This window comes from Petaurus breviceps, unplaced genomic scaffold (genome assembly GCF_028583685.1).
Source record: "Petaurus breviceps papuanus isolate PSGF00001 unplaced genomic scaffold, PetGlider_PUasm1.0 185, whole genome shotgun sequence".
Taxonomy (NCBI): domain Eukaryota; kingdom Metazoa; phylum Chordata; class Mammalia; order Diprotodontia; family Petauridae; genus Petaurus; species Petaurus breviceps.
The window spans coordinates 8,083,075-8,095,474 of NW_027185797.1; the positions used below are offsets into that span (position 1 = coordinate 8,083,075).

Genomic DNA, 12,400 nt, shown 5'->3' on the forward strand with positions numbered 1-12,400 from the left:
CCATCTCAGTTCTGGGCTCTTTTCTCTCCTTTCTCTAAGTAATCTTATCACCTCTCATGGTTTCAATTATCTCTGTGACTAGGGCTCAAATCTATACTATCTAGTCCTTATGTTTCTCCCAAGCTTAATGCTTGAAACTCTCACTGTCCCTAGAGTTAAATTTCAGAGGGTCTATGAACTTGGATAGGAAAAATGTTGTATCTTTATTTTCACTAGCCCTTAAGTGAAATTTGGTTCTTCTTTCCATTATTGATGTAGGCAACAAATTAGATATTTTCTTACCATACTTCATACCAAAAAATGCTTATCACTGCCTCAAAGTCACTGTGTTTATTAGACCAGTCTGTTACATACATCATGTCCCCCACTGGAGATAATTCCCATCTTGGTTGCCTATCAGGACTTCCACCCTGCTAACATTACTTGGTATGCATTTTGTATTTATGTAACCATGCACATATTTACCACCCAGTCAAACGGAAGGGCCTTCAGCAAAGAGACTGCTTTCCTTTAGTCTCTGACTACCTGAGACAGAGCAGGTACTTAATGCTAGAGTTTTCTTCAGTAACATCCTTGAGAGTCAGACTGTTCTACACAACAGCCCACAAAGTCACTAAATACAGGCCACAACCTCTAAAGAAAATGCAAGGTAAAATAAACCTCATCCATCAGTAAGTATCTATCAAGCACCTACTACTGTTGCCAGGTATTACAAACACAAAGAACAGTGAAACAGTCACTACCTTCCAAAAGGTCAAGTGCACATAACTAGATACAGTTAGTTCTGGTTTAATGCAACATTTTGCGGTTGTTCACTCTTTTTTTCAGTCATGTCCGACTGTGTGGCCCCATTTTATGTTTTCTCGGCAAAGGCAGTAGAGTGGTTTGCCATTTCCTTCTCCAGCTCCAGATGATAAAATTGAGGCAAACAGGCCTAAGTAACTGGCCCAGAGTCACAAAGCTAGGTGAGGACAGATTTGAACTTAGCAAGATGAGTCAACCTGACTCCAGGACTGGCACTCTACCCACTACATCACCCAGGTGCCCCAGTGAAACAAAGGTATTCCTAAAAAAAAAATAAGAAAAATCACCACCTTGCTAGGCAAAATTGTGTAATAAAAACCAAAGGGTTTACGGGGGCAAAAATTAATCAATGATATTTAAAAAAACTATACAACAGAAACCTAATGAAAATACTAGCATAGTTGAGAAAAACATAACTGCTATAGTAAATAATGGCTGAGTCTGAGCCCTCGAGCATCTTATTTATCTACTCAGCTTGTTCCAATGGAGCCAGGTTTGCAAAGTCAGTGGCTATGAGAGGAAGGGCAGCTGCAACTCCAGGACATGGCAGCTGTTTCTCACAGACAAAATTCCACATAAGCAAACAAGAAATTTGTGTTATGCTCCAATTGTCCCCCAATATGTCAATCTTGTTGGAACAAATTTGCATTTTCAAAAAAAGCACTGCAGCAAAACTAACTTGTACATAGGTAATAAAAGGAATAGTGGGGACAAGACAGTAAGTAGAGGGGGGAAAAGGAGCTGGTGTGGAAGGTGGTCTTCTACCTGGGATTCTATGAAACAGAACGGAAGTGGGGAGGGTGCATTTCAGATACCAAGGACAGTCAATACAAAGTCTAAAGATGGAAGACATGGAGCATTATTTATGAAGAACAGTAAAAAAGTTAATTTGAATCGATCATAGAATATATGGATAATGTATAATAAGTGCATAAAGAGGGGTTGAGGGAAAGTTGCAAAGGTCTTTAAATGCCAAAAAGAGGAATGTATAACTAATTCTATAGATAACAGGAAGCCACTGGAGTTTACTGAGTGGGGGAACCATGGTCAGACCTAAAGTTAAGGAATATCACTTCAGAAGATATATGGAGGAACGACAGGAAATAGTGAAGAACCCAGTTCTTCTAGGCAGGGAGACTAGTTAGGAAGTTATTGTAATAGTTTAGGCTTGAGATAAAGAAGGCCTGAGTTATGGTGGTATATGTGTGAGGGGAGGGAAGGGGCATACGAGAGAAATGATGGAGATACCATCGAATGGCTATGTGGAGTGAGAATGAGGAATCAAGGATACCATGATTGATAATTAAAATGACTGGAAGGATGGTGGTACATTTGAAAGATATAGAAACATGAATGAACCACACAAACAATAGAGAGAATTTATTTTTACTCAATTTTAACTTCCTTTGAAAATGAGTTTACAGGGTACTTTCAGGCACTAAATCTATGATCCCATGATAACTCCCTTTAGAAATCCATAGGAAGTAGAACGAATAGTGATAAAATGATGACGACCATAAAAACATCAGTGGAAGAGGTAACTGGTTGAAGATCAGTGAAACTGGTTCTCCCTTACCTGGAATAACTGAGCAGCCAACGTGCCTCATAACCTAGAGTCCCATGAAATGGCTATTCAACCTATACCTTCTTTTTGTTTCTACTCCCATTCTTATAACTACATTTTAAAAAAGAAACAAACCCTTATTATTTGACATGAAGGTTATTGCAACAGTTTCTGATCTGATCTATCTACCACTAGGCTTAACTCTGTCCAATCCTTCCTTAAACTAAGTCAAATTAATCTTCCTAAAATATTAATTTTCCAGTAATTTGACACTTTGGTAGCTCTTTTATCTTAAGGTGGGTATTTCCTCCAAAATCATGCATCAGAACTCATCTACATCTACCAATGCATGGATTCCTGTATAGTCCCTATATACAACTCTGGCACTATATGAATTTTCCCTGGGAAATTCATATAGTATGTTGGAGGCTTGCCTCTACTTTTATTGGCATTATATGAATAACACTGGGTGCAGGGGATGTCCACAGGTTAGCCTACAAGCCTTCTATGTAACCAGCATGTCTTTTGTCAACTTTTACATTGTTCTGATGTAAAAAAGTTTGTTTTTTTTTTTACAAAACTTTTATACAATTCATTGTAAGATGCTCCAGTTCCCTTGTGTGCCACTCCATTGGCTTTCAGGAGACTCTCAACTTTAATTATTTGGAAACTAGTACTCCATAATTCACACTCATAAAATATTACTGGAATTTTACTGGTGTTAAAAAGATGGGTCTTTGTTTCAGGGGGAAAGTTGATATCATTAAAATCACTGCACAATTTTCCAAAATTCAGTGCAGTCTGTTTGCTTCCTTCTGTTCAATACTGGGCCCAGAGCACTGTCCACAAACATTCATAGGTACCAGCTCTGTGGTTCTGCTCATTTGTTTTTTAATTATCAAAGGTAGTTAACTACCTAACATGTGAAATGTCCATTTGTTATCTCAGTCTCCCCATATGAAGTTCTCACCTTTTCAGGCCATATAAAATTACTTCTTGTTAACAATTTGTTGTTGATAATAAGCTATAGCCTACTTATCTTTACTATAAATTTCTCCATTTTGCTAAACTGGTTTTCCCTGCACTTTGTTCTGAAAGCTTTGTTATAAGGGATGGTTCACTAGGTAAGTAAGAGAAAACATGGTGAAATTAATGAGATATAAAGAACAAAATATAAATAAAAATGTGCTTTTGGAACAATAAATAACTAGAAATTACTGAAAGTTCTACTTAATTCCCCAATATTAATTTTTTCATCCACATCCCATTAATTATACAGACAAATCATTGTTTGGATACAGTGCCTATACATACTGCAATTGAAAATATATATGCTGGTAGATTAAGGACTTAACGGAAATTTGTATCATTAAAAAAGCCACACATATTAATAATTCATGTATTTGGTATACTTCCCATGTAGATTATTTTTAGGGGTGGCCATGGATTTTGTGAAGAGAAAAAGACCAGTTCAGAAAAATTACTGAACACAGTGATATATATATATATATATATATATATATATATTATTATAGCTGACACACTATTTGACAGAGTTCAAAACACATCTTTTCAATATTACTATCCTAATGATAGCTTCAAATCACAGAACACCCAAATTTCAGAAGAATCAGAATCTTAGGTGATCGAAAAATCAATGGAAAAACACTTGGGTTCAATAAAATCAGTCCAAATAGAGTGAATCCATAGTCATCAAAAAATAACAGGACATTGTATGCGGCAGATTTTTTTTAAAAAGTCTTCCATTTTCCATGTATTTGTTCTGCTCCTTCTAGTTTTATCTACAGATATTCTTGAGATATTTTGCCTTAGGGTCTCATATCAATCTTTTTGGAAACTTAGGTTTGTTTTTGTTTTTTTTTTTTTACCTCTGCTGCCTTTCTCTGCTTTATGTTGCAATGATGCCTATAACTATCCATCTTCTTCAGAGCAGTGGGTGCTCATTAAACAAGTATTACCTTTGGCTACCAGGTCTTTGCCTGGAAAGGATATTCAGTGTTGATTGGCTGAGTTTGGGAACTCTTTTAGACTTCTCATGGTAGCATTTATTTTGTACCAGAGAAGCATCTGAGAAATGGTAAAGATGAGACTGAATGTTTTTACTTTTATCTATTCCCCCTTTCCCTCCCAGAACAATAGCTTGTTTAATGGGTCAGGTTGGAGTTCAACTTTATCTTCTAATATAGTCTTAATTTTGACTTTTGTTCTAATTAGTGAATGATTTGAAGGCAGATGACTGAATTTGACTACAATGTTAGTGTCCAGTTGTTTTCAGTCCATTAAAATGTGGCTATTTTCTCTTTCTCTCCCCAAAAACTATTTTTATTTTTATCTGTTTCATTGGTTCTACAAGTCAAAGAATTCATCAGGTAATAGTAACCCAACTAACTGCTGGTGATGGTCCTCTCCATTCTTAGATTAGTTTTTGCACAGAAGACACCATCAAAGTCAAAACTTGGCAGAGTTTGTATTCCACTGGTTAAAGCCCTCAAGATCTCCTGGTCAGCTCTGTATAACAATGAGACACCAAAGTAGGGCTCTTCTGGAAGACAACTATGATATTCAAGCAAAAAGGTCATATCCGAAACGCATTTAAGTCCTAAATGAAGTAAACTACTTTTTATTTATAACAAGTATTATACTTGATTTTAAAAGTTTCTAAGTAGAAAAACACAGTACCTTTGTAGAGATGGCAAAACTGCATTATAGCTATGACCACAGTTTGCAGTTCTTTTTTTATTGTTTTTGCTTTTCGGAAGGGGGAAGGTAGGGCAATTGGGGTTAAGTGATTTGCCCAAGGTCACACAGATAGTTTTTTTTGTGTTAAGTGAGGAAAGATTTGAACTCAGGTGGCCAATCTGCAGTTCTTTATTTGGTCAATGCCCTTACAATGAAATTTTGTTGTTTTCTTCTTGTAGCTTTGTATTATGAAGGAAGAGTTCATAGTCCCATTCAGGAGAGGCTACAACGGTTAACCCCAGTGCCAGGCTAATCCATATCCATTTGCCCACTTTCAGTCACTCCCCTTCAACTGAACTCTCAACTTTAGTACAAGGATGACCTACCTACCCATCCCTAATTTGGTGTACTATAGGACTAAAAGTTGGCTTAGTGCTCTAACAGAGGACATTCCAGGGTAACATAAGGTCAAAAGAAATGTAACCACTATGGATGCTCACTTAATTGACTACACATACATATGAAAGGCATTGTGACATTATAGCATTAAGAGAGAGAGCCTAGTAATCAGGAAGACGTGGATCAAGTCATATTGTTGCCCCGCACTGGCTTTTTGGCCCTAAGCAAGTCAATTAAATTCACAGTGTGCCAGGTAACTGGAAGAATAATGTTAAGCACCTACAAAGCTACAGTTTAATAAAAGAATATAAGTTAGATACAAGTCACCAACTATGTGCATATTTCACTTGCAAATTCTAAAACTAACTTAGAACACTTTTATTTGCACTACTAATCAGTACAGTTTGGTTCCTCTAAATTTTTTCATTTTTTTTCTTCAGATTTTGTTAAACTTCTACCTGTGGGATGATGGCTCATCTAAGGCACAAGGGAGGGGTTTAATGACATTAGATTCTAGAAGTGATATGCAAGTAATAGAACAACTACTCTTACATTAGGAACCTGAATATGTAAAATTTAATTAAATGATTTGACTGATGTCTTCCATGGAGGATTTAAGGTAAAAATATGAATAAGATTTAACAAATCACAAACTGGTATTCTATGGGGTTTACAATCCATGAAAGAATATCCATATGGATAAAGTTGGTTTGATATATAATGAAATGCAGTAGTGTGTTGAGTAAGATAAAATATGCATTCATATTTTCCTTCTTGGCAGATTAATACAAGGAAATTGATTAAATAAAAACAGTTCCTCGTTACATCAAAATATTAATGTGGCAATAATGTTAAGCAGCTTGCTCGCTACCAATATGGCAAGAAAGAAAACAGCTTAAGAGTGTGTGGAAATAGCACATTGTATAGGATGATGAAGGGCTAGGCAAGAATGAGGACGAAGTAGGAGACAGGAGGAGCAATTGAAAGGTTTTAAGCAGAAGCAGCACAGAGTAGTGAAAAGAGAGGTCACCTGGGCTTCCACATCACCTCTGGCATACACTGACTGTGTGGCTACAGGCAGCTCACGCCACCTCTAAGACCAAACACTGAACAACACCGGTAGATTTCCATTGGCAAAGTGCCCTTACTAGTCTCCTTCCCCCACAAAAAGGCAAAGAGGAACATAACTAAGGTGTGTTAGCCTGGCAGGGAGCTCCGGGGAAGGAAAGAGCATAGGCAGAACACTTGTTAGGAGAATACTGCAAGCCCAGGGGGTCGTTAATGAGGGCTTAGTGACCATAGTGGCAAGAGAGAGCTAAGTGCAGATTTCAGATGTTAAGGTAGCTTGGAAGGACTTTGATGAGCTATGGAAAAAAAATTTCTCTCTTCTTCCTTTTATTAGTTTCAAAGAAAGAAATTCTTGACTCTTTATTCACCTGACTTAATGTTAGAATGACCAAAGACTTGTTTGCCAGCTCTGCTCAGTGGTGATTCTACTATCTCTTTGGCAGTTCTCTGCTCTTAACTTTTTAGGAACTGACAATTAAAAATTATACTCATAAAGTGCATTTCTGTATAATTTATGTCATTACCTTTAATGTCCAGATTTAATGCCCTTTGCTTCCTAATCTTTAGTGTTCTCTCTCTCTCCTCCTTCTCTTCCACCTCCTCTCTATCTGTCTCTAACAAAAAAGTGAAATGTATTTCTGCATTGTCTTTCTAGGTGTTACTGAGTAAGAACTAATTAATCATTTTTTCCAACCAACAAGTTTTACAATCTACTTCTTAGAGAACCTGAAGTTTAAAAAAATCTTAGCTATCTTTTTAAAAGGCTAGGTTAGGTTCAAAGAGAAAAAAATTTTTTTAACTAACTCAAATTGAAAATATTATAGAATTGGACATGTTTCTCTATGCCCCAGTTTCATCATCTGTAAAATAAAGCAGCTGAAGGGGATACAATGGTTTTTTTCTCCATTTTAGAATTCTAGGAATCTAAGCCCATGAAATGGAAATTATTAAGTAAATTCACCACAGAAATACCATCATAATTGCTATAATTATAGCAAATGACATAAGTCATTTTAAGTACACCAGAGTATAAGAAATGTCATACTAGGTCTTATAATTAGCTAGTAACAAAGGGGTAAGTTTCCACAGCAATGTATTAAATCCTGCCCCCTTCAAGTGGAAGAATCGAAAAGTGGGGAATCAAAACACTTGGGCTCACAGCCTTAAAAATCAGCTGAATATAATCTGTGTGTGATCATGGTGTAAGTAATTTTCCACCTTGTTGAATCACAGTTATCTATAAAATGCAGCAGTTAGATTACATGATCTCTAAGGTCCTTATTTGCTCACCTTCCACGCAAAGCCCTTCCCTCAAAGGCCAATCGATGCCTTCCTCTTCAAACTACCTTATAGATTTCCTTTGTTCAGTCACTCAATCTGACTGTTCATTACCTTATGGACGACACAGCACACCATCCCTTTCTATTATCTATTACCTCTCTAAATCTGTCCAAGTTCATCATGTTCATTGTTTCCATGACACTATCTATCCATCTCATCCTCTGCCATCCCCTTTTCCTTTTGCCTTCAATCTTTCAATCTTTTCAATTTAAGCTTCAGTTTCAGTATTTGACCTTCCATTAAACAGCTTCAATTAATTTCTTTAAGTACTGACAGATTTGTTCTCTTTGCTGACCAAGAGACTCTCAAAAATCTTCTCCAGCACCACAAGTCAAAAGTATCAATTCTGTAACACCCAGCTTTCCTTATAATCCAACTCTTACAGTCATACAATGCTACTGGAAAAACCATAGCTTTTGACTATACAGACCTTTGTCAGCAAAATGATGTCTCTGCCTTTTTAGTGTGCTGTCCAGATTTGCCATTACTTTCCTTCCAAGGACCAAGTGTCTTTTAATTTCATCGCTGCAGTCGCTGTTCTGCAGTGATCTCTGAGTCCAAGAACACAGAATCTGACCCTGCTTCCATTTCTTCTCCCTCTATTTGCCAAAAAAGTGATGGGACCAGTTGTCAAGATCTTAGTTTTGTTGATGTTAAGTTTCAAGTCAGCTTTTACACTGTCCTCTTTCACCCTGGTCAAGAGGCTTCTTAATTCCTCTTCACTTTATGCCATCAGAAGGGTATCATCTGCATATATTGAGATTGTTGATATTTCTCCTGGCAACCTTAATTCCAGCTTTTGATTCATCCAGCCTGGCATTTCACATGATGTACTCTGCATATAAGTTAAATAAATAAAGTGACAATATACAGCCTTGTCATACTCCTTTTCCAATTTTAAACTCATCATTTGTTCCACGTTTGGGTCTAACTGTTCCTTGGGAGACAAGATGATGTGGTGCTCCCATTTCTTTGAGGACTTACCATATTTTGTTGTGATCCACAGTCAAAGGGTTTAGTGTAGTGACTGAAGCAGTAGATGTTTTTCTGAAACTACCTTGTTTTCTCCACAATCCAGTGAATGTTGGCAATTTGATCTCTAGTTCCTCTGCCTCTTTAAAAACCAACCTGCTCTTCTGGTAATTCTTGGTTCACATATTGCTGAAACCTAGCTTGCAGAATCTTAAGTATAACTTTGCTGGCATGTGAAAAGAGTGCAATTGTTTGCTAATTTGAACATTCCTTGGCATTACCCTTCTTTAGGATTGGGACTTGTTTTTTCCAATCCAGTGGCCACTGCTGAGTTTTCCAAATTTGCTGTCATACTGAATGCAGCACTTTTAACAGCATCATCTTTTAGGATTTTAAATAGTTCAACTGGAATTCCATCACCTTCACTAGCCTCATTGTTAGCAGTGCTTGCTTCCTAAGGCCCACTTGACTTCATTCTCCAGGATGTCTGGCTTTAGATAGTGACCACACCATCGTGTCTCTTGGTGATATTAAGATCTTTGTTGTATAGTTCTTTTGTGTATTCTCACTACCTGTTCTTAATCTGCTTCTGTCAAGTCCTTTGCCTAGCTCAATGAAACTATAAACTATGTCACATATGGTCACCCGAGATGGACAGAGAGTTCTTACACTAGAACTTACTAGTTTTTACACATAGAGGAGAGTTCTTACACTAGAAAAGGAAATGGCAAACCACTCCAGTGTCTTTGCCAGGAAAATCCTATGAACACTATCAAAATGATTAAGTTGGCATCTGAAGATGGGCCCCCATTAAAAGGTGTCCAATATACTACTGGGGAACAGCGGAGGACAATTACAAGGAGCTCCAGAACTAATAAAGTAGCTGCCCCAAAGCGAAAAAGAAAGCTTAAGCTGCCAATGTGTCTGGTGACAAAAGGAAAGTCTCAAGCTGTAAAGAAAGATCAATATATATAGCTACTCTGTATTTATTCTCTTTACATTTATTCTGCATATTTTTTATCTCCCCTGTCAGGATGCAAATTTTTTAAGAATAAGGAATGTTTCATTCCTTGCATTTGTATCCCCAGGGTCTAGCACAGTGATTGGCAAACAGCAGGCTTTTAATAAACACTTGTTGATTGATTACACAAATGTACAATATATGGGTATCAAAGAAAGTAAATTAGAAATCTTGATGCAAGGAGGCAAATTTGACATCATATCACTGAAACTCTGTGGAATCAAATCTAGGAAGGAAACATGGCTCTTAAGCAAAAGAAGAAGAATGCTCAAAGGGCTAGGGAGTGCTGGGAAGCACTACACATAAAGATAAACTCATCTGAGGAAATCCTGAAACCAGAGGAGGGGAGCATGAGGAGGCTTTAGAAGAGGGCTTTATCTTTTTTATGTCCTAGACACCTCTGGCAGTGTCAGGTGAAGCCTATGGATCCCTTCACAGAATCCTATTTTTAAGTGAATAAAATGAAATACATAGGATTTAAATGGAAACGAATATATCAAATACAATTATCCAAAGGTTTTTTAAAGTTCATAAAACCGTGCCCTGCTTTCAGTAAAAATCAATGGCAAGCAGAAGAAACAAAAGCAATATTATCCTCAGAATATACTACAGATTTCCTCAATGGAAAGAGGAAATTATCCAGCTACCTGGTATAATGTAATTTCAAAAGCAGAGCAGCTAATAATTTCATCCTTCAAAACTTAGGAGGAAGGAAAAGTGAGAATGACTACTGTAAATATGATTTTCCCCAACAAGGAGGAAATGGTTGCTTAAATATAAAAGATAGAATCCTTGGGAGGGAAGAGACTATTTCTCCACCTTATAATCTGTGATAGAGGAGAAGAAAACTAGGCACAATCCAACTTGAACTCTGGATTTTGGGAGAGCCTATTTCCAAGGGTTCAGAAGATAAGTACAATCATACAACTCACAATTATGAACATAAAGTCAGCTAAGGAGGAATCAGAAATTTTCAATGATGTAATTCCGATGACACAAAGAGAAATTATTTAAATGAAGAGGAATGAAGGAAACATGCATAAAGCATCTCCTATGTGATAGGCATTGTGCTAAGCAGTTTACAAATATTATTTCATTTGATTGTCACAAAAACCCTGGGAGGCAGGTGCTATTATTATCATCATTTTAACAGTTAAGAAAACTTAGGCAAACAGAGGTTAAATGAATTTGCCCAGGGTCACACATCTAGTAACTAGTATCCAAGGCAATATTTGAACTCAGGTCTTTTTGACTCCAGAACCATCACTCTATGCACTGTGGGAATTGTCTAAAGGGAGCAATGAAAATGCAAAGGGAAATCCATCGACTTGAGATTTTTTAAATACATGTCTGATGACCCTATTGTCTCCTATTTGAAGTGTGGAAAATTATCCTTCATGTGATGGAGCACTATCTTCAAACTGAGATAATACATTTAGGTTCATTTTTTCCAATATTATGTTGGTCATACTAAAACAAACAAAAAAAAATGCATTGATGCTTACATTGAGTCAAAATACTTGCCTGTATGTTAACAATTATAATAAAGAAACAAAAACATGACAACTGTAGTTGCCATTACAGGATCACCCTCAATTCCTGGGTGCAGAACGAAAAGAAACTTCAGAGGTCATCTAGTCTAACCTCTTGGGTTGTGACCCAAGGTCACACAGAAAAATAGCCAAGACCGAATACAAACCCCCATCTTCTTAAACCAAATCCTGAACTTTTCCATTATACTATAGTAGCCTGACATTTTTTAATCTCTATGTCCAACATCTACAATATTTAATATCTAATTAAATTACATAAACTATGGGGCGGCCAGGTAGCACAGCGAGTAAGAGCACCGGCTCCAGTGTTGAGAAGACCTGGAGATCTAAATCCCAGGCTCAGACACTTAGCTCCCACCCAGAAACACCTGTCCGTGTAACCTTGAGCAAGTTACTTAACCCCAATTGCTTAGGGGCGGCCAGGTGGCTCAGTGAGTAAGAGCACCAGCTCCAGTGTCGGGATGACCTGGATCAAATCCGGGCTCAGATACTCAGCACCACACCCAGAAATAATAACTGGCTGTGTAACCTTGAGCAAGTTACTTAACCCCGATTGCTTTAAAAAAAAAAAATTACATAAACTATAAGCTAATGGTAGAAGGAAGAAACACATCATCTACTTTAAAAAAAAATAATAACTACCATACCTATAGTGGGCAGATCCTAGACAGTCACACCTTTATTTGCTATCAAATACATACAATAGCATGAGCAAAATTACTGTTTCTTAGAAATATATCCTCATTATGGATGTGTGTAATGGGAATGTAAATTTTTAAGATCTTCCCTTGGGCTAAAGTGCACCTGGAGCCTGGGGTGGGAGGCTTGCTTTTCAGTAGATACTTCTTGATTGGCCGGTGAGTCAATAAGGTTGTTACATTCTCTGAGCCAGGAGAAAGCTATATAAGCCCTGATGTGTAGCTTTGTTTTGGTGCTCACTTTGAGAAGCGTTCTGTGATTTGATATGGATTCTGGGAA

General features: G+C 37.2%; 1 protein-coding gene across 3 annotated transcripts in view; it reads right to left on the minus strand.

Moving 5' to 3' along the window:
• ANKRD28 (ankyrin repeat domain 28) overlaps positions 1–12,400 on the minus strand; it is a 195,667-nt gene that overhangs the window by 92,006 nt on the left and 91,261 nt on the right. Inside the window, exon 1 of one of the 3 annotated variants that reach the window (XM_069088418.1) lies at positions 8,307–8,679. The exons of the other annotated variants lie outside the window; for them this stretch is intronic. Coding sequence (XP_068944519.1) covers positions 8,307–8,361 — 55 coding nt within the window. The 5' untranslated portion in view covers positions 8,362–8,679. Of the gene's footprint in view, positions 1–8,306; positions 8,680–12,400 lie in introns of those variants that run through there. 3 annotated transcript variants of the gene reach the window in all.